This window comes from Ciconia boyciana, chromosome 2, assembly GCF_034638445.1.
Source record: "Ciconia boyciana chromosome 2, ASM3463844v1, whole genome shotgun sequence".
NCBI lineage: Eukaryota > Metazoa > Chordata > Aves > Ciconiiformes > Ciconiidae > Ciconia > Ciconia boyciana.
This window is the reverse complement of record NC_132935.1, coordinates 66,832,009-66,857,770: the sequence shown is the minus strand read 5'-3', so window position 1 is coordinate 66,857,770 and position 25,762 is coordinate 66,832,009. Positions and strand designations below refer to the sequence as shown.

Genomic DNA, 25,762 nt, shown 5'->3' with positions numbered 1-25,762 from the left:
CATACTTCTTCGTTACACCATATGTCCCCTGTAAGGTGACTGCGAAACTGCATGTGGCAGGGGGAGGTGTGCTATAGTATGGTAGCCAAATAGATCAAGAAAGGAGAAATTAAATCTCAATTAAAGCAAAATACAGCACAAGCCAGTGCTCTTCTAGGGGGCAGGCTGGGACCCTCAGGACAGCCTGCAGACAGCTATTCGATTCCTCTCTTTCAGTGCAAGAAATGTTAATGCACCAAACTCTACACTGTGACAAGAGCTGCCAGGTAATGCTGTCACGCAGCCTTTGAAGTCAGCCAAAAAACAGGGAAGGGGAAATTCTGCAATACTCTCACCAGCACCTTTGCATCCACAAGCAAAAGGCAAGAGACCTGACAGAAGAGTGAAGTTTAAAGTTTCCTGTTTTTCATAGTCATGGCCCAGTGCAGGCACAGATACCTTGAAGAGGTCAGAAAGGCACCAGCCACACAATTACTGAAATCAACTAAAACAAAAAAAGAATCTGATGTGCCTCTGGGCTTGGCCTATTTACACAAGAAGAGGTGTTAGCCAGACCTAGTGAAAATCATGACCAGAATTAGCATTTTCAGTTACTCTTACAAATGTAAAGCTTGCTAGCAAATCGGCAGCAGCACTGTCTGCACCACAATTATTGTCTGTCCAGGGGAAACCCTTGGGATACAACTTTTCAGGTACAACAAGCTGATAAATGGAGACATCATGTGGTTACCCACATGGAAAAGTAACTCCCTCATGAAGCAACCTAATGGATGAAGCAGCAACTTTTCAACCATAGCACTGTAGGATCCAAGTTCAGTTTAACACTGGAAACAAGAATTTCACATTTTGTGAGAGGTACAGGTAAAACCCACCATGAAGAGGTCATCTGTAGAGGTCATCTGTACTACAATTCAGGCTTGAGGAGAGATCTTGTAACAGCACTTAATGCGTAAATGTTAAGTTGGCTCCCTGTACGCTACCCTCTCCTCTCTCTAATACTCAGGCAGAAGTTTTAAAAGCAACTAGTATGTTGCACAAGTGTCCAGTGCACTTTCAAAGACTGAGGAGTAATGCAGACACAGCACACATTGTGACTCCTCCTGCTATTGATAATCTTTGTCTCAGCTAAGAATTGCTCTGAAACAAAATTTTTAAAACATCTTGCTGCATACTGTACTTCAAGTGTGCTATACTTCCCCCCCCACCCCCAAAGGGTAAATCATTAGAATTATGCAGCTTCAAGGAATGCAAGCTTAGGGAACACCATTTTTTCTTGTTGCTAGTCACAAAGACACTACTTCTGGACTTATTTATGGGCTCCATTGTAAAGCATTCATTCATTCAGATTCTTGCAGTTTGGGGGGAATTCTTTCTGAAACTTTATGGTTTTCTGGTTAACACAATGTGGTTTTTTTCTCCCCTTTACTCATGCCTGCTGCATTTAAAACTAGACCTTAGTAAGTACATGAAAGCAAAAATGTAAAGATGACATCATTTTGTAAACAAAATCACTGCATCTGCTGGATACATACTACTAAAACTACCAAATTGCTTGACAGAATGAAAACGAAGCAGCAATAAAGCAGGCTAATAAAGTGAACAAACTGGTTGCCATCAGTATCCAACCCGAAGTCATAACTGACAGACCTCTTATCACACCTCAGTGGCATTCACAGATGAGAAAAACAGCTTTAGGCCTTTTCAAATCCTCAGCTGGTGCCTCAGCTTTAAAGGAAACAGTCGTTTTCACCTACAGCAGCTGAAGAAGCAGAAATGCTGTCTAGCAGCCCACCGCTGCCAGCAGCTGGGTAGCCTCACAGTGCCCTCGCCATGCCAAGACAGTGCCTTCCAGCAGCTCTGCTGGATTCCAGCTCTCCAACTTCCACAGACACCAGGCAGTACGTAATTTATTTTTCATACATAAATTCAAATTAAATAAATGTTCTCCTTCAAAATTTCACAATGTTCATTTTTTAAAAAATTCTCAACTCCTCTATTATTTCCAATGCAAAGGGGTAATCAGAGAAGAAAACGAATTGGTCTAAGACCCACGGTAACAGGCAGTTTCTCCTCACCGACTGCTATTTCCATACGTGCTCTGCCACTGCCGCTCCACCCCACTGATGCCAATGTTCTCCAAGCCTTCTTCTAGCGCTCGGAGTAAAACAGGCACCAGCACCTGCACAGTTTCACCCAACACACACTCTCCCACTCAGTGAGCAACAGCCTTGCAGAGCAATTAAAAAGCTACGGCAAGGAGTAGAAAGCTGAGAGCTGAAAGGAAGAAAAAGCAGTAAATGGAAGAAAGAAGCAGAATAGAAAAAATACAAGAAAATTAGGGGGGGGGGAGAGATGAGTGGTATACAAGTTCTTCATATGAAGTTTTTAGAGGTTACTTAATGTCAGCATATGGCAGGGGACTGAAGAGCAAGAACAACAGTGAAGTTTTCTAGGTTAATAGTTTCCTTAATATTCCCACAGGATTCTTCGCTACTCTAAACATAGCACAGAGGAAAAAATAAGATTTGAGTAGATCATCAGGGGCAGGTTCAAGAAAGAGTTCTTTCAACCTCCCCCACACCGCTTTCTCTCTTGGAGTTGAAAAATATCCAGAGTTCTTATGCTGTATTAATGCTGACATATTTAAATTTGGATCGTGCAATCCCAGCAACACAGGCAGTCTGAAGACAAAAGAGGAGCTTTCAGTCACTTAAAAAAAATGGTTTGAGTTGAGTTATATTTCGAGTTAATTTTTCAATGCCTACTACAAACACCTAGCAGAGACATCCTTCACTGCATGTTTGCTTTCAGTGCAAGAGTCTGCCAACTAAGTTGTCATAAGCCCTTTAGTGTACTGAAGTTTAGAGCACTTCAGAAATTTAGCAGAAAGCCTATTTCTTAAGTCCTGAATCTTGAGTTAATGTTTGTATTTGCGTTGTGCTATCAACCCTCCCTCACTACATGAAAGCTACTTCGAGCTTGTGAGGTCTCTTCAGGTAAAATCCGGTGTCAAAGAAGTGACTGTCAAGTGCATTTCATTATTATCTGCACATTGTACTTGTTTCCATCACTTACAGAAGGGAAGTGACATCTAGGCACAACAGGAAAAAACCTGAGCCATGAGCAGGAAACAGAATCTCTTGTTTTGACTACTAAGGTAAGGAAAGATAAATAGTGGAAAATTCCCTCATAGGGACCTTAAGAGGTGGATCATTTGCCAAGTCTTCCTCACCACTGGTTTTATACGGTCAAGCCACCTGTTAGAGCAGCTTCATTATATTAAATAAAAAGGGTCAGACCAAGGAAGAGAATAATAAAGAGTTTTACTTGAGACTATCTTTAGGTAGACATAATTGGGGGGTTCTTCTATTTTGCCTTTTTGAGTACTGTCAGAGCCACAATCTGCAACTGTAAGACAACAAACATGAGTTTGGAGGGACAGAAAAAAGTGGTTATTTGCTTGTTCTTATGTGGGTTACCAGCTAAAGCAAAGCATGGAGTTGAGCAGAGGTTCCTATTAAAGGCTGCACAAGCTCCCACTGTAAACAAGTCTCTGCAGTCTAAATTCAGCAGAACATGTGGTGCTGGTACCAGCTTGATGCAATTTTTAAGAAGCATCAACTGTTAAAGTCTATTTTTATTATTAATGTATCTGATCATGTGTTTTTATTAAGTTATTAAACTTCGAAACTGAAACCAAGTCCCATGTAGCTTTAACACAGAAGTGCAACAAACATTTGCTGCCAATGACAGAACAGCAGCAGCAGCATTTTTGCCAGGCTTCTGTTCCATGCTTACCATACACTGCAACTACTAATATTCACACAGCACGTATTTCTCCAACAGTTCCCACTACCAGTTATTGACTGACTCTACAAAGCCCACCTGTAGGCTATGCTATTTCCACACACTTTCCCCTCCTTTCACTGAAAATTCTTGCTTACTAGGTGTTCTGACTGCAATTAAAGTAACGAGTGATGAAAATCAAATATCCTCATACTCTGAAAATGGAGTTTTCAAGGAGAAGGAGAGAAGCTGCCTCGTGCTGGCTCTGCTCAGCTACCAGGTATCACTAACCGTGCCAGCATCAAAATCCGAGGCTGTTTTTTTGTTTGTCTGACAAGCCAGATTAAAACATAATGTTTTTCAAGATGCTTAATAAAGCAGTTGAAAGATAATGATTACCCAATCTCATCATTTGCACATGAAAGGTGGAGCAGAGATGTTACAGTAATTTGTTGCCAGACTTCACTGGAACAGCTGCATTTTACTTATCTTCAGATATCAAAGGACTTGAGTGGGACAAAGATTACTTGGCTTGACAAACATTCAAAGACCCCTCCAGCTCAAAAACAGAGATGTTTCTGAGAAAAATAATGAAAGGACTTAATTTAAGCCTAGCAGCAATTCCTATGATACTAGCATGAAATCTACCACCATCCCTTAATCTTATCAAAGCTAAGACAAGATGCTTTGCCTTCTTTCCAAATACAGTGGCATTGCACATTTCCAAAGGCTACAAGCAGACAAGTTCTTGCTCCCAGGAAGCAGAGGCTTCATGGCAATGTTAAGTCGCTTTAAATCTGCTGTGGTCATACCCATCCCATGCCAGCTCCCCTCTCAAACAGCTATTTTCTGCCAAAGAGCAGGCTCAGAGAGCTCAGCCTCCGGGTCACACCAGTGCCAGGACAGAGGAGACAGGGTAGCAGCCCTTTGGACAGTCTGACCAACAGCAGAGCCACATCCTCCAGTGCGACAACGAGCTACACCAAGTGTCAGAAGAGTGCTTCTCCCCCCCTCCATACAGGAGCAGATGAACTGAAGACCTCAAGTCACCTTCTCTGCATCCTTATCTTATTCTCTCAGACTCATATAAGACCATTGTGAAAATCTATACAGCTCAACCGAGAGCAAGACCAGAAGCCGTTCAGTATTTTCCCTCAACATGTGCTGCAACTTGCTTTATTATTTAATGTATCAGATGCTTTTAACAAGAGCAGCAAAATCACATTGTTCTTGTTCTGAAATACAACATTTTGAGAAGGTGAAGTCAATGCCTGTGCTGTAAATTAAACACGAAGGTTACTGAAGCACCAAAAAGAAGATGTGAAAGACTTCAACTCAAACTTTTCCAACTGTACCTACTCTAGAAGGCTGAACAGAGAGTTTTGAGGTAGCTGGAAATAGGTTTCATTTTAGTTGCTGCCTCAAAGCCAGTTTTTGTGTTTAACACATGTGGTTAGACAGCCAACCACCATTCCTGGGGATTATCTGCTTAGAGTATAAAAGACAATAAAACAACCCACCATCGGTTTTTCAGTCAGACCTGGGCATGATTCCCATTAGCACATTTTTATTTTAAAACTCAGTGTGATTGCTATGATTTTATAATACAAGAAAGCTAAGCACAGATGTTGGTACTTCGAGCAGAACAGAACTTTGCCAGGTAAATAACAAATTGCAGTTATGAACTGCTGCTGAACATACAGCAATATGTTGCATGGCACAGCAGTTTAAATGCATTAGTTGGTGCATGCAGTTGAAGAAAACCAGCATCTTCCAATCTTTAATTTAATGTAAATTAAAACAAGCCAAATCCAAAACCCAACCAGGTAAATGCACATTTTTCCCTGTTGATTTTGGATCAAGCTTTAAGTGAGAACAGATAGTAAGACAGCAGCTCTAACCACTCAAGGAGAAAAGCAACGACTGGTGTTCAGTACTGGTTTACTGTTACAGTAATGGACCATTAAATGTAACCACAAAACAAAAAGACACTTATAGCAAGTTTCTGAAGATGGTACTTAATGGCTTTTTGCACACTATCAGTTTTCCAGACCACAAAATGCAAGACAAGACAGGTATCAGAAGACATCAGCCTTCTCCAACTTCAGGCCACCTCAATTAACAGCTGCAGTTCATTTGTGGCATTTGCTAAATTATTATGTAAGGCCCTGTTCCAGTAAGCTGTAGAGAGTGTTTTAGGGGTTATGTGCTGTTAGAATGCTCTTTAGCTTCTTCAGGTTTTTTGCCTTTTACGTTCCTGCAAGAAGTGTGATATTTGACAAAGATATGCTGAAATACAGATCCAGTATCTGACACTCCAGCATTTCACCTGTCTCCTACTTCTAGGACACTTACCACAAAACCATGTAAACCTTTAGAAAGCTTTAAAATCACTTTTGTTATTGGAAAGATTGTGAATTCGATCTAGAATCTGCTTCAAGATTGACGAAGTGCCACCACATTCATTAATTTACTGTTACTTTTATGGAAGTTGCTTAAAAGCAATAGTAATACACCTGCTGATTCACAGGAACAGCAGCTGTACTCACGCAACAGCCACATGCACAATCACAGTCCCTACTGACACTTTGTATGTCTTGTCAAGACTGCCTGAATATTTAAGTTTGTTATTTCTCCAAACCCCAACTCCTTCAAGTTTTCTTTGAGAATTTTTCTGCTAAGGGATACATTTTCATCAACACTACAGATTTATAGGAACAAAGCCACTTGCTGCAACGCAGGCAAAGCAAGCAGAGGTCCAAAACCTCAAACCACCATCAGGACACATCTCCAGTTGCGATGGGGACAAAACAAAAAGGCTTCCCTGGAGAATAGTTCATTTGACCTCAGGCTGGGATCAAGATGAGGCCTGACAGCTGCTCACCACCTCTCTCATCTCCTTTGCTACTTGAGCTGCAGCAGATTTTGTTACTGCCCATTACTCTATAAACCCTAGAGAGTGGTGGGAAGTGAAGGTCTGGTCATCAGCAGCCTCCATCACTTCTCCCAGAATCAGAATCATTAGTCTGGATTTACAGTGCTCAGTTAGAATTAGAGCCAAATATCACTCCCTTCACTATGCTTGCTGTACTTCAGCATTTTCGTCCTGGATCTACCTCTTTTTCTTGGAAAAAAGTGCTGCACAGAGTACTTACAGGGTGACCAGCATGCTCATTTTGCAACACTTCCCTGAGTTTCTGAACTTCCTAGGTTAAATACACCATAGCAGGTAGCCCAAGCAAAAGAGGATAAATCTTGAAATCTCTGTTACCTGGTAAACCTCCACTTACATCCTTATGCCCCACTTGCAAAGTTCAAGGACTCATTTCAGGTAGGTTTACAATGAAGAAGTCATTATAATTCTGCTATTTATTCCATTCTATTGAAGAGCCTCCAAGACAGCCTGGTTTGAACACATACTCTGTCTCTGGGAGACAGGCATTAAAGCAAGATTTGATAACAACATCATTCCATTTAATTGTGCAAGGAAAAATGTAATGCATTCACAGCATGTAATACTAACTCCTTTCAGTTTTCCTATTCTTTGTTTCTGCTTGAATTTATAGCTTACACTTAAATATTTTTGCAGCATTCAAAAGACTGTCTCAAGTGCTGTAGTTTAAATCAGGCACAGAACAAACGAAGTCTTGAAAAAATTATGACCAACTGCATCATCGGATAAGCTCTTCCTTCATGCAGGTCTTGGCTAGAGTACAAGAGTTCAGTTATTATGGAGCAAGTCAAACACATCCATAATTCCTTGCATTGTTCTAAGGTCTTTGGGACATCCGTCCCTTCCCCAGCAGCAGGCACCTTCCAAAGAAAGTTCTGGATATGTCTCATACCAGTTACAGCCAAGTGAATAAATTCTTGGGCTCAAAGCATCAGCTGATATAAATCACTACTGTGCTAATGAAGTCAAAAGATCAACATCAGTTTACAACACAGGACACGACCCATACTTGCAGCCTGGGAAAGCAAGTCAAAGGAAAACTGCCTTTTCTTTTTATAGCCTGGTTCTCTAATTAGGATTTTTGTCTGCACTGTAATTTGGTACTGGAGAAAAAAAAAGAAAAAGAGCACCACATACTTTCAGCAGATGGATCACTACAAGCTATAAAAACTTGTCATAGCTGCGTTTACTCAAACACAACCTGCAAATGTCCCAGAGCCTTTGAGACCCCAAGAAATATGAATACTAACTGTTGCAAGCACACTGGGAATGGCAATTCACATCCTTAGTAAAAAGGCTGGCTAATAAGCACTGACATCCTCTGCCTGCAGAGGGAACAGCTACTGTGATCCTGAAAAATTTGGGGCTCAGGAGACTTGAACAAAAAGGAGGAAGTGGAATAAAACAGCCATCCCGTATCTGGACACCAACCTGGCATGTAAGAGTCCAAGCAGTGTGCATGTGGCTTGCCTCTGGGGACAAGCGAGGGAAGCGCTTTTGAATTGAAAAAGTGCAAGACTAAGCTCAGATAAAAAACAACTAGGCAAACAAAAATCAAACTAGCAAATTGTTGCTTGATTATTGTGCAAAGAGTAAGTTACCTATTTTGCCACTCTGGGAACAAATAGTTAAGTTGGTTTAACGTGATTGTATAATTCACTTGACAAAGAGAAAGGATAACCCAGCTATAAACTGGGAAAACAGATGAGATGACTAATCAAGCAGTTGATAAACAGTTTGCTCTGCTAGAAAAAGACCTGAACTTCAACTATTCAGTCCTTCCATGCCTGCATACTTCTGCCTAGCTCTCTCAAACCCTCCCTACTCTACAACACTGTGAGAACAACCTTTGGCAGCCACCTCCCAGGACCTCTCCCACTGAAGGGCAATGATCCCTAACCCAGCAGGCTACAGAGACCATGCTCTGCAGTCTCCTTCAAAGTCACAGGAGATGACTGGCCTCATATTTTACTAGCATCCCTGTCAGCTTAGTTTCCTGCCTCTGAAGTCAGAGTTTAGGGTGTGAGCTGAAGCACTGCAGGCACATCACATTCCCCTGGATGGCACAATGATTTCTTGGTGCTAGTCACCTTGTTCTCTAGTGCAAGTCTCCAGCAGAAGGATCAGTATTGCTCCATCACGCCACTCTGAAGACAGGGAAAACAGTGTGGGTATGATGGAGCAAAGGAAGAAGAGACAAACAAGATTTCAGTAACTCCTACTATTGTTGAAGGGAACAATTTCTAAAGGCTTCTCCTCAGAAAAGGAAATTGACATGATTGAGAGCATCCACAAGTATGAATCTCGAATGTTAACCCCCAGGAGTCCCTTATTAAAGGAGCCATTAATCAAAGGGACAGGCCAGAATCTACTGTTCCCTTCAGCTTTATAGAGGGAGCGCAGGAGAATGTGTGTTGGGAAAGCTTTCAGGCTTTGCCACACGTGAGGAGGCACAGGCCTGTCTTCCCTCTTGTATGAGCAGTATGTATGATTCTTCCGCTGAGCAACAGGTGAAAGAAAAGCTTTTTAAAAAGGAAATACTGCACTTTTCCATTAAGGTTACAAGTTATAAACCTCCACAACTAGCATACTTCTACTGAAGAAGAGGAGGGAGCATTTTTTCCACATGTAGTCAACTCAAATGACTTTTCTCTCATTTGCCTACTTCTGCAATCAGCATTTCAGTGGCAACCCCCCTCCCAATGCAGAGTTAGGGATATTCAGTGGCTTTAGCAGTCTGCCGAAGCAGGGCAAGGACAGCTGCATGTTGAACAGGATTGATCCGGAGACATGAATAAACTCGAACTGATGCAGGCATAACAAAGTTATGCAAGCGACTTCTTATGACCTGACCCACCATTAACATTCACAAGCCCTAACAGACATTGCAGGAAGGAGACTTAATAGGACTTGTCATCCACCTTTGCATTTTCTACACAAGAAGGGAGAGCTAGCAACCCCCCTCCTCTCCCACAGACATTTACACTCATCTGGCAGACACACAAACAAAACAAACTGCTCTAGACCCCTCTTCTCCATTGCCTCCTTGAGCACTTATTCCCATCTGAAAGAAGGCAGCAGACAACATGCTCTGAATGGGGAGGGCCACACACCCCTGGATGTATCTGATGACACCAAATTGAACCACACACTATACCAGCTCATACCAACGAGCAGGCTGGAGCCTCCTGCTAAAACCCTATCAGTACAAACACCCACACAGCAGAGTCCAGGCCAGAAAAGCTACATGACTGCTCAAAGTCTCAGATCAAGTCTCATTTCTGACTCCACTGCTGACAAGATTTTAATTCCAAAAGCCCTGTGCTATAAATCACTACATGACTGAAAAAAATGTGGAGGTAGCCTTAACACAGTGTTAGGTTCCCCTGGGATTTAAGGAGCCCTGTGCGGAAGACACTTTGTTGTAAAAACCAATCCTCATCTGAAGTGACTGCCAAACATGGTCTTTAAGGAGGTTTCAGGTATCTGCAATAAAAGCTTGACAAGAACAACACACAGCCACTTAAACCTGATGTCATCTTAACATTTGGGCAATTGTGCCCAAGGTTTGCTTGATGATTCAAAATGGGAAGATTCAACACTCTTTAGTGTAAGGACAGAGGGGAGAATCATCATTTGTCTGTCTGCCAGGTCAACATAGCCAACAAGACCTCATTTGTGACAGAACTTTTTTTTTTTTATAACTACATATCTGTGAGCATTCACACACTACACAGGTATGAATCACTTGAGTATGACACTGACTATCAAGATGGATAGGTAAGATTTCTAAGTGTGAAGTAGTAGTACAACACTAGGATCCCCTCCCTCCTCGCAGCTCTCTCAAACAAGCAGTGCAGCTGGCACGCTCAAGTGATGACACAGTACCAGCAGCACCAGGTACACTCTCCTCAGAAAACAAGAGGCTCACGGTGATTCTCAGCATGTTATCCTTCAAACACCTTACAGGCAGCAACGCAGTCCCTCTACCTGCCCTGAAGTCATGCCATTCCTGTAAGTTGTAATGAAGTGCCTGAGAGGAGGAGTAAGAGGGCTCCTAGGTCCCTCTTACATCATTTCAGCCTCTAAATGGGGGCTACAAATCCACTCTTCACCTTGCCCCAGCACACTTCAAGCCACTGAAATGAAATTGCATCTTACCTTGTCTTTGTATAAAAACCCTGAGCAGTGGATGAGCACTTGAAACAGCCTTGAAGAAGTTGTCATCATTATTAATAGGGAGAAGGTCTCCATGCACATCAGCATATCCAATCATCACTTCCAGGTTGGCTATGTGATGAATGTGAAGAATTAGTTTGTAGAAGTCTTCAAACTTTCCTGGCTTGTAGCGATCCAGGGAGAACCTTCTGAACTCTGCCCCAAACTGCAAGAGAAAACAAACAAGAGCGTCTGCTGTCAAATGTCACCACAGCCCAATGCTCTAGCTTGGCATTTGAACATGGTATACATCACCTCTCTCTTTCTATGACAAATATAGTCACATATCAGTGCTTTCAAGTCTACAAATGACCTTTTAGGTCCTCACATTAGAATATAACCATGGCTACCAAGGCACCACCCTGCTTGACAATAGGTATGCTCAAGTGTGCTACCTTAAAAGAAAGTGTATTTTTTAAATATTAAGTATTAATTAAATCCTCTAGAGGATAATTGAATTTGTAGGATTTAACTTTGAAGTGCTATCATTCATTATCATCATCTCAGGCATCCACAGAACCATTCTTCTCCGAAGCAGAAGTGTTCACTCTACTGCTTTCAAAAGAAGTTACTCAGCTATTCAACCAACCTTATAAAAATTCTTTGCACGTTTCCCATCAATACCACTGGGACCCCAACCACAAGACCTTTAAAGAAGTGTGGTATGCGAGCGCACAGCTTGTTATTAGGAAATACACTCACTCTACACGCCCTCTGAATTTCCTGGTATCCATACAGGAGGAAGAAAGTTCTTATTCTAAGTTAGTTTTCATGGGTTTAATTTTTCTGTCACTCCACTGGTTTTTATTTTTGAAGCTTTACAGACCAGTAAGTGGCTGTTAAAAAAAAAAAGTGTGATTTGGCACAAGACAATTGGAAGTGTTATAAATCCATGAAGTTATTTAAAATAAATCGGAAAGTGATTGAGGAAAAGATTTAAATGGACCTTATTTCTGATATTAGAAACCTAATACACTATTAAGAACAGGAAGAAAAAAATTCAATTCTCAAATCAAGGAAATGAAGAGAGGGAAAAAACAGGCATCTAGTTAAACTAAGTAGCTTAAATAATCTGTCTGGTACATTTAGTTTCATAACTCAGATTGTATAGTACTAGTAAACTACTGTTCATCAACTGAACCTCTAAATCATGCTAACTCACTCCTGAAAGCATGGAACCACATCCACAAATCCAAAAACAAGGAAGGCTGTGACTAGAATCTCATGGAAGTTCTCATTTGCAAAGTCAGTCAATACCAGGGCAAGAAACCAAAGACAAAAAAACCCTAACAAGCAAACAAAGGAGGAGGAGGAGGAGAAAAAAAAAAAAGAAATCGAGTATTTTCTATAAATTCTTCCTCAAAATGGAGAATGACTTGCTTAGAGGTTCTCGGATGTTAAATCAACTTATACATGCAAGCCACTCTTTTGCTGAGACTAACAAAAGTATGAATCATCACCATAACCATCTTCAAGCAAAAAAAAAAAAAAAAAAAAAAAAACAACAAACCAAACCAACCCTACTGGCTTTGGGTGCAAGCATGCTCTCAAATTACTTCCGCAGTTATGAAAATCCCACTCTTCACCAACAAAGCCTAGTTGTGATCATCCGAAAGCTTGTTTAGTGAAATTATGCTGCTTGTTTGTAATATTAACTGCTAGTTCCAGTTTGGATTCCAATTCAGAGTGCCCATCCAAATGCACAAAAGCTGAACAAACCACAGCTGGTTCCAATGGAGGAAACACAGTCCTCCTTTGTCCTCCACCCCCTGCTCCTCTCCAGAAAAATTCAAGTGGCAACTTACTTCTGTTGACACATTTCGAACCGGAAAAAAGCTTAAGTCTTTTTATTTGAAACATATCTTAAAGTTTCCTTTTTCCTAGATTCAAATAAGAAGCAACCATCTTCAAGTGACAAGTTTAACATCTACACAGTAAACTAAAGGGGCAGGAACAAGATCTTTGCAGCCTTTGTTTAGGGCTGCATCTCCTGCTCCGCACACCTGAACAGGAACAAAGGATTCCTTTAGCCGAAAAAGCACCAGGCCAGGGTGTTCGGATGCCAATCCCAGTAGCCAGTTGTTTACTGGACAGACAACTTATTCAGGACCATTAGCATGCACGGTACTTGCAAGGAAGCGGACGCTGTGCAGCCTCACCCCAGCCAGTACAACGCCCATCCTACACAACCACCCGGACGCCTGCCCCGCACAGCCTGCCGTGCCCATCGGTCCTGCGCTGCCCGACGCACGCGCCGAGGCACGGGCCAGCTCCCGTGCTGGGGCATCGCACCCAGCGGGAAAGGGACATGGAAAGGGAGAGAGGAAAGAAGCAAGGATGGTTATTTACACGTTGGTATGGCCCAAAGTTCAGCTTAAGCTGCCACATGAGCGGAGGACAGCTGGTGAAAGGGCCAGGACTCCCAGCCTAACCCCCGGGGGCACGCTAGGCACGACTGTATCAGTGGAGCGTGAGGTGTGGGTAACAGTCCACCCACAGGGATGCAACTGCAGGCTTGGGGCGCTGAGGTCTGATGCGAACGCCGTATAGTCAAACGAACTCCTTCACACTTTCAAGCCTCAGGAAAGCCCAAGAGACAACTTCCTTCACCTAGGAACGGGACAACGATAAACAAATGCAAGCAATTTCACTTGTGCTTTCTGCAGCCCTTTAAGGCAAGGGAGCTAGAAAGTGATTCTGCAGAGAGGAGTAGGAGGAGGGAAGAGTCTCTTTGAAAGAGATTTAAGCAGATAATGCGGGTGATGTTTCGTTATTTAAAGGATAGTAGTACTGTAGTAGTAGTTTAGCTGATTAATTCACCCCATGCATATACACGGGCAGCAACCATTGTCAACGGGTCTTTTCAGAAGAGGGGGAAAAAATGCTTCAGCAGTGGCCGTTCATTCATCGTCCCTAATGAGGCTGATAGAGAGTATCGCAGTAATAATAGGTTTTGCAGTACCGCACAGCTTGGCAACTGGGTGCTCTGCATTGTATTCAGCCAGGATTTCAAGATAACATCCACCACGCATCTTCCAGAAACTACAAATTCTGAGGGCTCTGCACAGATAGCCAAGATGACTATCTGCTTTCCTAAGCTACAAACAAAGTTCATCTTTAGTATACCCCTCCACAGAAAGAGACGCAAGGACTGGTGTCTGCCAGCAGAGTCTCTGCCAGAACAATGCTGTATTACACTGTTTGATAAACTAACAGTTTTAACAAGCAGATTAGTTTTCCATAATGAAGTAGATGACTCTGACCTATTTATCTAATGCAAATACTGCATCTAGTATTGCAGAAGTCAGAGTACAGGAGGGTCCAAGGGAACTTAAAATAATTTAGTCTGACAGAGCTAATTGCGACTGAAAAAACCTAGAAAGAATTGTACATTTTGTTTCACAAAGAATAAGCTCTGTCCCAAGATCCTCCTAAGTATCAGCCAGCTGCTATACTTGCTGTCTGCAGCTATATGTCAAAAAGCACCCAACAAAATGCTATATATCAAGCAGGAACCCTGAGCAAAAGCAGATGCCAAGAAAAATTAGCAAAAAAAAAGAAAAAACAAAGCATTCCGATAAGAGTTGTGTTAAAGAGGAGGAAAGTCACAGCTAGCTGACCAAAACTTACACAGGCTGACCAAGAGCAATCAACTGCTTTTTTTTTCTGGCTAGGGGGGAACAGAGGTCAGAGGAGAGGAGGGAACAGGACTGAGGTTTGTTTACTTGGAGGGTTGCTATTTTGTGAACTGAAATGGAAGAGTTATTTGCAAGCAAGAGACCAACTTTTTTTCTTTAACTTTTAAGTTTCAAAAAGTTTACAGCGTCAAAAATGAAGCCCTATGTTTATGAGGTGCCATCCCTCCAGTTTATTGCTGGCTTTGAGTTCAGGCTATTGTAATAAGAAAACATCAAAGAGCAACATTTAGCAATAAACATGAATTACGTTAGCCACCTACTTCTCCCATGAAGTAAATATCAGGAACAGAAAGAAAAACAAACACTTTCATCATTGCATAGACTGTAATTTCTGCTTACCTGCGAGATTTTCAAAAATGGGGAAGACCTGATCAGGGCTGCTTTATCAGTGAGAAGGAGCAGAGGCCAAGATAGAGGAGGAAGGAAGACTGAATGTAAATGGTTTTGTGCTGGCTGACTTCATCTGGGACTTCACAGCTCTGCTGTCACATTCATGTCTCTGTTCCCTCTTTCTCCCCTAGCCACGTCTTCCCCAGCTCACCCAGCACTCTCTTGCTCTGCTCCTAGTCTCACAGCGGTTGTCGATAGTGGCAAGATGCCACCAACCAAGCAGATGTTCTCTGCAACAAGTTCTCTCTTCTCCCCTTCAACCGCCTGCCCCAAAGCAGCTCTGCTTCATCCCAATGATCAAGCTGGTGGGAAGTGTGGGATTTCGTGTTCTGCCCAGTCCCCTGCTCACCTCTTGTTATTTCTTCCAAGAGACAGTCACAAGAGCAAGACGGCCTCTCTTCTATTTGCCCTTCATAGGAACCCCATCACAGACACAATTTCACCACCTTCTCCATCAAACTTTTTTCCTGATTGGCATCGTGCCACACTCCTACCCTTCTCCCTTGTATTCTCCCTTTTCACTCCCCCATAAAAATACAGCCATGCTCAATATCTTAAATTCTTAGAATAGTTTATCTGGATCCTCAAAGAAACCCAGTGGTTCCCTTTCTTTTTCATGCTTCTTGGACACAATGTTTCATGTCTCTGCTTTTCATTTGAAGAACAGCCTTTGCAACTCCTCCAACCCTTTCCAGCAGTCTGTGAGGCTCAGTCCATGACAACACTTTTCTCTTCTGCATCTACTCAGAAGACAAATTCAGCTTCTTTCTCTGTTCCCATCACTCTCAGATCAACTTCTGTTCATGAGACACACCTCCCATGCAAGCTCTTATTGATCTCTTCACAGATGTTCAGCTACCAACTCAAGGGCAACTTTAAGCTTACCCTTTTCCCTGCTTCAGATACCTTCTTTCATGATTGTTGGCCACAAGAGCATTACACTGCCTTCCCCAGCACCTGTAACTCCAGTACCACCCTTCATCCATGCAGTTGCATATATATGTTAATTACCCAGATCTTTTCTGCCCAATATCTTAAATCCATGGACACCATTCAGCTACCTAACTGCACAGCTGGACTTTGCCTTGACTGCTGCTCTTTACCTTTCCCTAGCTTTCCTAAATACTATTTTGCCTCACTGCCACCCTACTATTTCTTAGTTGGTGGTAGTCTGGAAATAGCTATCCACAAAAGCTATTTTCCCAGCCCGTTCTTCTGAACTCATCATGCCTTTCTTTGCCACACATGCTCCAGCAGCTCCTCTCCTATCAGGTCACCTGCGTAGCTGCTTTCTCCCTACCATCTCTCAGTCAGTACTGCCTCCAAGCAGCACACAGTGCCAGCCTTCCTCACTGCCTCAACTCTTAATATTTAAACCCACAGTGCTGTTCTCCTTCAAGAAGCAGTCGTTCGCAGCAAAGCCTTTAAAATAAATCTTTGCCTTAAGTGGTCAGTCTACCTCCCCAAAAGCAAATCTCTTCCTTTTTCTTCCAGTCCCCTACATCACTGGAAACAAACCAAAGTCTGTTTGCAAAGGATATAGACCAAGCTCATGCCGTATTTTTAAGAGAACACCAAGCACCACACACACCATCACACCACACAGCTTTAGCACAAATACAGCATGGGACGCATACATCCATGGCATGTCACTATCAGCACAAGGGGGAAATAACGTTTGTCACCTTGCCACCCAGAGGGACAAAGGACCACTGAATCAGAAGGTCCGGCCAACACGAGACCAACCCGTGAGCCTACCTTCCTGCAGAGAGGCAGCCCTGCACTAGTACAGGTTTCTAGCAAGAGCAAACCATTTTCCAAACATTTACTAAGAGAGATACCTGCATGGTTACAAGGCACCTGTAACCAGTAAGGGCTCTGGCTGGTTGCAAACTTATTTAAGACCCTTTTAGTTTCCGCCACAGGTTTCCCCATGAGCTCAGGGCCAACAACAGCTGCAGAGAAGTAATTTGATGCGCACACACACACACCCCCCCCAGCCAGACCTGACAGGGGACTGGGAACAGCTGTGCAGGGTGGAAGCAGGAGGGATGGCCCCAGGCCAGGTGGCCCTGGGGCTGGTGCACCACACCCTGCCCCAGACATTTCTGCCTCAATTAACTTCAGGAATTTCCAATGGGAACGGGACTACCTCCGTACTGGGAGATTTTGCCTTCTCTTAGAGGGAGGGAATGTCTCTAAAGGTACATTTCATCTTTAACTTCTGGCCTGCATTGTAAAGGTAGTTAGGGGCAAGCAATCAATCCTCAGAAGAGTGTTTCTTGGTTACTAAAAGCTCAGATTAAGTGCACACAAAGTCTCTTACAAAGGGAATGATAAGGGACTACTGAGGAAAGCACTATTAATTGCACCCCTGAAGAACTCCTTGGAGGTGGCTAGTCCTGCAGCCTGCCAGACAGAGCCTCCACAGGTATTTTAACCTCACACAGGAGACATTCCTTTCTGACTTGGCTGTAAACAACTCTTCAACTTTAAAGAGCACCTGGGCAAATTAAAGGTCCATTGTTCAGTGTCCTTTAGGACTGTTTCAGTGTGGCGAGACTAAAATTCAGAAGACTACTCACATAAGACAGCCTGGCTGGCTGAAGCTTTAAGCAGACCAGAAATTCCCAAGTTACTAGGCTAAAGATGATTATGAAAGCAAATGTGAGAACCTGGAGGCAGGATCAAGAATAGGAGAGTATGGGAGGTGCTGAAACACAAGGTAGGAGCCCTAGCCTTCTGGTCAAGGCATCGTAGGGTTATCGATGACCATCGGGCTAGCACAGCTAGCACCCAAACCTGTAACAGATTACTAACTTCGGGAACATTGTCAGAGGAACTACTATCTTTCAGTAACTAGATTTTAACTTTTTTTTTTTTGTTACGCAGGACCTGAGACCATAACCCTAGCACCAGAGCATATCCTCCATCCCATGCTCTGCAAAGCCAGGTAGCTCAAAGCACAGCCTTCCCTGTATCTCCTACAGGCACTACTGCTCACATAGCACCAAAGTATAGCTCTGAGAAGATACTTACACCGTACTGGTGCTTACTGCAGCTGTCACCTGAACAGAACTATCGCAAAATGACTTGTCTGTGCAACACCTTTTCAGCTGAAAAGTTTGGCCTCTCATCTGTGAGGGGCAGCAAGCATGCACAGGACCAACTGTTGTGGCTCAGCTGCTGCATGGTAACTGGTTAAGCTGTGGTCACTTTCTCTCAAGTCACCTAAGCATTTAAAGACAGACTTAAGTTTACTAGGTATGACCACTTCAGAAATTCATTCTACTATGAAAAACAAATATTTGTAATAACAGAGGAAACCAGGAGTTTAGTAGATGCTGTTTAGCACATCAGAATAAATACAATACCTGCTCTCAGAAGCTCAGCAGACTGGGAGGGAAAGGAACAGAGGCAAGATTTCTTAAGAGATTAACGTTTACAGTCTCTTTCTCTTGACACGTTTTGCAACAATCCAGGCCATCTCAAGTTGCTATGGCTGTGGCATACTGTCTTCATTTGAGAGGGGGAAGCATTGCGGTTTTCTGAGTCCGTGCCACATTTGGTTTGCATATAATCAAATATGTTTTGAAGCTCAAAACCAGAAGTTAAATCAGCTGGTTACAGGGCTTTTCATTGCACTTATTTTAGTTTTATTCTAGGTATGACAACTATGACCTTAACTTGGAAGAATCTGAAGTTTTACTGCTTAAAAACTTAAAGCAGACTTAATGTCTGTTTTAACATCCTGTAGGTTTAAAGAGAGTGATGCTTTTAGATCAATTTTGAAGTGTGCTACACATGGAAAACATTTCTTAAAACTTCAGAAGGCCTGTAAGTCTTCAGGGTTAGAGTAAAATCAAAGTACAAAAGGCTGGAAAACACAATTTGTAGACCTCTCTCACTTAGTTAACACCAGACAGAGAAGAACCAGACCTTTAAAATCCCTTTACAGGGGACTAGTAAAAGCAAGTTTGCTCTTACCTTTATTGCTACAGTTATAACACTGCTTGATGTTATACTTTATACCTTTCACATACACAATGTGTGTATATATACTGTAACAGCTAAACAGTTATGTGGGCATGCAATACTGCTAAGGCGTCTGAGCAGTATCAGCAACTTTTGGAGGTGGGGTGGGGGGGAAAGGATGTGAAAGGTTTAAAACAGCTATCTTAATGTAACAAGCACAGGTACACTCCTCCTAAGAAGAGGAGATGACACATGAGCAGGACAAACCACCCACAAGCTGTTTGGATATTTCATCAATCTAGCAGTTGGGCAGGCTTGCTGAAGCACTGACTTCTACACTTGCCCAAGACCAAAACACATCATTTTATCTGCTAGCAACTTCATAAGAGCACAGAGCATAGCTGATCCCAAACATGCTCTATGTCTTCAAGGTCCAGAACAGTATCACATCTATACATGCATCAAAATATGATTGAAAATTTATTAAAAATACATTTGTAGCATCCATCTGAACACCAACATTTACTGGTACAAATTCAAAACAGGATGGGAGAAGAGGAAAAAATATGGTTACAGTTAACTGGATATATTTATCTTAATGGGTTTGTTTATAGTAGTAGGATGTTAATCACATTATTGTTAATTTGTAAATCAGTTTGTAACGCAAGAAAACATTACACTATTAATACAGCAGAAATGTCACAGTCAGCACTTGAGTCAGGTAGCTATGCTTTTATAATCCTCAGCCATCATCAAAAGTTCCTATTGTTCAGCAACAAAAAGGGTTTTTTTTCCAAAGGACTATTTTTCAGGGAACCATGGGTGCATTTACCCACTTTTGAAAACATGAAAATTAATTCTTACTTGTACCTACAGCTTGCAGGAAATAATATAGTAGTAGCAGAGAAATACTTTTCTGCTGCTTTTAAGCCAAAACCATAAAACTGTCAGTTTCAAAGTGCAAAAAACCACACTTTCACAAACAATTCAAAGGGCTACCATTTAAAGGCTTGAGGCAATCTTACACCTTTACTATTCCAGAATATCCAAGTGACTGGAAAAGAAACATACACTTGGGCTGATAGCTACCCTCTTATTTGAAAAGCTGTATATACAATTCAAGGAAAAAAAAAAAATCTTTTCACTCAGAGCATGATGAGAGAAGATTGGCTACATGGAGCTATAATTAAAGAGAAGTCTCACCATCAATGTAGGAACTCCTATTTTAAAAGTATTTGTTCTTCTGTAGACTTACACTCATGGGGAAAGAGGCCTGCAACCTCTCTTTAAAGCTAAGGAGAGAAAATGAAAAATAGGTTTGGGATCTCGTGGCCACAGGCAGGACTCTTAACAAAACAAACAAAAAAGCCCCACATATCACATGCGCTGGAGCTCTTGGTAAAAGAGAAGAGAAAGGGTCATCTGGAAACCTTTTTCAGAGATTAGAGGCAATTTCTTCAGAGGGGACAGATACTTCACTTGTCACCCGACGGGGGGAAAGGAGCCAGTAAGTACTAGACACATGAGAATACACAGTTGTTTAAAGCCAGCAAGATAATGTGTTTTCAGATCCTGTCTAAAAGGGCTGAAACATTAATCTTGAGCTACACAGACAACACCTTGACAAGAACTGAGCTTCTAATGTATTCTGTCGTGAAAGACAAGAGAAGAAGGATAAGGTGTAATTACAATTCAATTAATGTTTCCTACGACATGTGCCAATTTCTAAGCAGGTTTCTCTTTATCCTTCCGCTTTCCTATCTAGCAATAAGCTTTTAAGTGTTTTGATTACAAGGCCAGCTCTCAGGGGAAGAGACAGAGGAAGGGAGGAAGCACAAAGCCCGAAGGAAGAGGACTTCTTAAAGCAGAAGACTATAGCAATTCCCATCACTGCCATGTCTGAGAACAGAGGGGCACACAGGTGGCTGGTGCTCTATTTTCCCCTCCAGTATTTGCTGCAACACAGTGATCCGAGAGGCTTCTGCAGCACCTTGCAGTCACCCAGAGAAAAACAGATGTGACATACACCAGAAGGCATTACACAGCGCCACAAAGCTCATCCTTCTGCAAAGACATGTAGCCAAAGAACGTTATCACTGTGAATGTCCCCACCGGGTAGTCACAAGGCATTAAAATATCCACAGACACGAGCGTCAGGAGATGAAACATGCTCCTGGGCCACTCTCCAGGGGGTGATGGGTCAGTCTAGGTCCAGGGAAGGTACAGGCTGGTTTAGACCCTCTGAAATCTGATCATCCACAAATCTCACATGTCTACTGGACAAGGAAAGAGGAATATTGCCTGTGCTTTTTGGCCCTTCAGCACAAGAAGGATGTTGAAAAATTGGAGTGAGTTCAGCCACAAAGATGCTCCCTCCTTTCTTCTCCCCCCTCAGCCCCTTCCCCTTTTTTTTTTTTCTTTTTTAAATAATCCTCTGACACACATCAGGAATCTGAAAACTTAAGGATATTTGGGGATTGCCAGAGAAGTGTCTTACCCAGTATGGTACTAAGGATCTGACAAACTCTCCCCTTCCAATAATCAAGGGCACAAACCAACTTTCAAGAACTTTCTTTTGGAGAAAAGAAAAGAAACTCAGGAAGTCCAGGAAAATCTTGGTCAGTTTTCACAGGAGCCATTTCTGAATCATGACTAATGCAACATACCAGCTGGATGGTGGTTTATCCTTAAGGAAGGAACCACCTGGTTATCATAACAGAGGTGGGGCTATCAGAAATCCAACATTTGCAGACTATTGCCCATCTGACTCCCCACAGCTATTTTTTCCAGAGCTCCTTCACGTCCAACTCAATCTTCAGAGAAGGAGAAAAGCTATTTCATGCCATTGTGTAAAAGCAATGCTCTCTCACACCCGGTTCCTCTGCTAAAAGGGATTCCACCTGCCCACGGCCCGCCACTTCCCCAGCCTTTGAAAAACCACCCGAGAATCCCTTGATCCCCGGCCAGCAGCATGCCCCGGCGCAGAGGCTGAGCTGCACCCACCTCCGCTCACCTGGCAACCTGCACTCTCAGGCGATAGCTGCAAAATCATGAGTTCTCAGACTCAACTTTCAAGTTCTCAGGCAAGTCTGGACAGGCCTCATACTTACAAAACACAGGCAACTAAATGTTTAAAAGGCTGACTACACGCAGCTACCAACAGCAGCATAATTGAATCTTTTTGTTTCCCCAGCCTTAGACAGTCTACCCAATCAAAAAAAAAAAACCAATCCGTATTTCTAGACGATCACAGCAGGACAACCCAGTGATCCACAGGGACAAGACAGCATCATAACCGACCCTATAATATTACCATGTTTTAACAAGACGTATAAGGTCTTTATACAGTACCTTGCCAGGTATCATTGGCCAGAGCTTTTCACTGGATCTACTTATAACCATTGAAGAGTAACTCCGTGAGAGGGAACCTACGAGCTTTACAGACAAAAGAAAACCATCTTGCAATGTCAGTACCAACCTCTGTTTGCCAACAACCTGCAACAGCCTGCTACATAAACAGTCTAGATGTTATTGCGCACAAGTCGTGCTAACAGTATAACCCCACCAGCACCAGGAAATAAAACAGCACAGCCTCCACTGACCCACGCTGCATGTTAATGGATCATCACTGGGTGTAGACCCTCAGCAGGATATTTTGAATTTAGCCTCTATTTTAAGTTTCCTTCCAATGCAGTACAGTTCTCTAAAGTATCTTCTGGGCCATCAGCAGCGACAACCCGGAGTGACAGAAGATCTCCAGTAAACCCCTCGCACCCACACAAGTTTATTGTCCTTCTCTCCAGAAATCCGCAGTCATTCGTACACCTGCAACCGCTCTAAATCACTCTGTGTCTATACAGCTACATAGGATTCACTTACAGGATTCTTGCAGCTGTAAAGGAGGCTATGAAGTGTTTGTTATAAGGTTGCTTTTTAATTGTTAATAGAACAAACTCAAGCTATGGCAATATTAAACTAGAAGAGAGAGGATGAACTCAAAAAAATTTCTTATCTGTGGTCAAGGTTTTCGTTTGAAGCTCATACAGTGCATGGGGTATAACTCAGTAACTAGAAACCAGGATCTGGAGCATTTGGGGGCCTCAATTAGTGTTGTGGGTGGGTTACACCTTAGAAGCAGTACAAACTGAACCAAAACTTTCCAGCACTGGAAGCAGGATGGAACTTTCCAGGCCAGCTAAGCCTCTTCAAGTGGCAACAGGAGGTTAGGAAATAAGGGCCTCAACCTACATTTAAGGTGCCACATGTAGAAATGATTGGAGAGTCCCTTGGACATAAAGTTGTTCTCCCACTGAAGCCATCCGACCATCCTCAGGTCTATGTGTTGCTCAAGGCTGTTTGATCTGAATGCAAATATTAACAGCAGCAAGGGACAAAAACGGGGAGCACTGAGCACCAAGTCCCAAAGACATCGCCTCCAATACCATCTCAGCAGGTGATCAGGGCTGTGCACAATTCCAGGACATGCTAACGTTACTCCGTACTCTTTTCAACTTATGCATTACCTATGCCTTTTCTGTTATATGTATATAAAACACAGGCTTCCAGGGAGATTTCTTCAGTTTTGCTTAAATGCTACTTATTTTTGCCCACAGAGGTGGCAGGCAAGATTTTGATGTGCTGGTTCAACCAAGAGTGACCAGAGCCTCTTGAAGAGAGCTCAGCAAGACCAACCATAGATACAGACAACCGATAATCATCATTTTAAGAAGCCGAGCTCCGGCACACAGCTGTTTCTGCACATGACAGCCCTGCAGACCACAACTCCTTCCCCAACAATACAAGCGTGCAGAAGCTGACCGGCTTATGGCGGGTGCCGGCACCCCCAGGTAATACCCGGTAAAACAGCCACAGGAGGGTGAAGTTTCCCGCAGGCCTCGCTCTGGCTTCTCCGACTCGGATCTACAGCAGGATTTCGGCGCTGCCAGCACCGGCCGAGGGGACCCGGCCGCCTCCCTCCCCGTCCTCCGCTCCTCCAGCCAAACCGCGCCGGGGGACCCGACCCACCACCCGGGAGATGGCGAAGGACCCGGGCGGCGTAGCCCCGCGGCTGCGGGGAGCAGGAGCACCCCGGGGGCGGCACCGCCTCCGGCCTCCCACCCGCCCACCGGCGCCCCCGGCCCGAGCCCCAGCCCTCCCGCCAGGCCCGGCGACCGGCGCTTTCCGAGCTGCCCCACAAAGATAGCGCCGAAGTCCCCGCGGCGAAACAAAAGATCGAGCGGGAGCGGCGGGCGCGGGGCCCCGGCGCCCGCCCGCCCCGGCCCCGCCGCCGCCGCCCCGGGGGCGGGCGGGGAAGGGTCGCGCCGCCGCCGCCGCCTCACGCCGGGCAGGGGCGGCTCGCCGGGGGCGACGCCGGGAACTGTGCCCGGAGCCGGGATCCCGCCTCTCCGCGGGCTGCCGCCAGCCCGTCACCGCTCTCCGGGCTGCGGCTGGGGCACGGCTCCGGCAGCATCGGGCGGGGAGGCGGCGGGGGGGCGTGAGGGATGCCGAGGGGGGCTCCATTCATTTTCGGGAGAGCCGCCGGGAGCGGGCCGGGCAGGGGCGCACCCGGCCGCCGCCGGTCGAGGCCGCGCCGCGCTCTCCTCACCTTACTCTTCACTTCCACCGCACTGCACTCCAGATACCGCAGAGTCTGAGATTTGTTGAAACTCCGGTTCATCTTCCCGGCCCCGCTGCCTTCCCCTCCCCGCGCCGCCGCCGCCTCCCGCCCGCCGCGGGCCGCGCGCCCCCGGGCCGCCCCCGCGAGCCGATCGCCCCGCGCGCGGCAGGCGGCACGCGGCGCCCCGCTACCGCTCCGCTCCGGCCACTTTGTCCCGGCGCGCCAATGAGAGCGGCCGCTCCGCCGGCCTCGCGCTCCGCTCCCAACAGCCGCGCGCCCGCGGCTGGCGGCGGGCGGGCGCCTGGGCCGGCAGGCCACGCCCGCGGCCACGCCCACCCCCACCGCGTGGCCCCGCCCCGCACGGCGACGCCCCGCCCCTCGGCGGCCGCGGGGCTCCGGCGGGGCCCGGCCCCGGGCGGGTGCGCGGCTGCGGGGGCGGGCGCGGCCGGCGGCAGCCGTGCCGCGGAGGCTGCTGCGGAAGTTGCCCGCTTTGGGGGTGAGACTGAGTGCCCCCGAGGACGGGCGGTAGCGGGGCGGGAGGGGCTGCCGGGGCGCCGCTGTAAGCCGTTGCCCCGAAAGGCTGGCAGCGGTGCAGGCGCAGGGTAAAATCGCTTCGTTCCGGGGCGGCGGGAGGCCCCGGTGCTGGGCAGGCGTCTGCACCTGCCCGCTTTCTCGGGCGGTGAGCGGCCCCGCTGCCGAAGTCGTTTACGGTGCAGAAAGCGCACCCAAAGCAGCCGCGGGCCGCCGTGCGCCGGGTGCCCCCCAGCGCAGGGGTGCGCGGAGGTGCCGTTGCGAGCCGCGGAGACCCGCGCCAACCTTCCGGGCAGCGCCGATTATTCTTAAAGAGCGTTGGCATCTGGGAAGTGCTGCAAGTCATTAATTGGAGACCACAGGTCGTCAGGTTTGGGAGGAGAGTTTCCACCACTCCCTCCTTGAAATAAATCAGTGGACTGCCTCCCTCTGCTAGCAGCCCTTATTAATTAGGTAGGTTATTAATTTGAGAATCTCGAAGGAACTTTTTTCTCTCCATCTTTTGCCAAGGGCCTTTGTAATTCTAACAGACCTTTTCCCTTCAATTTCTTTTAGTCACTGGGAGTCTTTGACAGTAGTATTTTTTCCTACACG

General features: G+C 44.9%; 1 protein-coding gene across 1 annotated transcript in view; it reads right to left on the bottom strand.

Moving 5' to 3' along the window:
- Positions 1-24,926, bottom strand: part of PARD6G (par-6 family cell polarity regulator gamma) — a 68,961-nt gene extending 44,035 nt beyond the window's left edge. Inside the window, exons 1-2 of the mRNA XM_072852867.1 lie at positions 24,626-24,926; positions 10,901-11,123 (exon numbers count right to left, since the gene is read on the bottom strand). Coding sequence (XP_072708968.1) covers positions 10,901-11,123; positions 24,626-24,697 — 295 coding nt within the window. The 5' untranslated portion in view covers positions 24,698-24,926. The remainder of the gene's footprint in view (positions 1-10,900; positions 11,124-24,625) is intronic.
- Between the last annotated feature and the right edge of the window lie 836 nt (positions 24,927-25,762).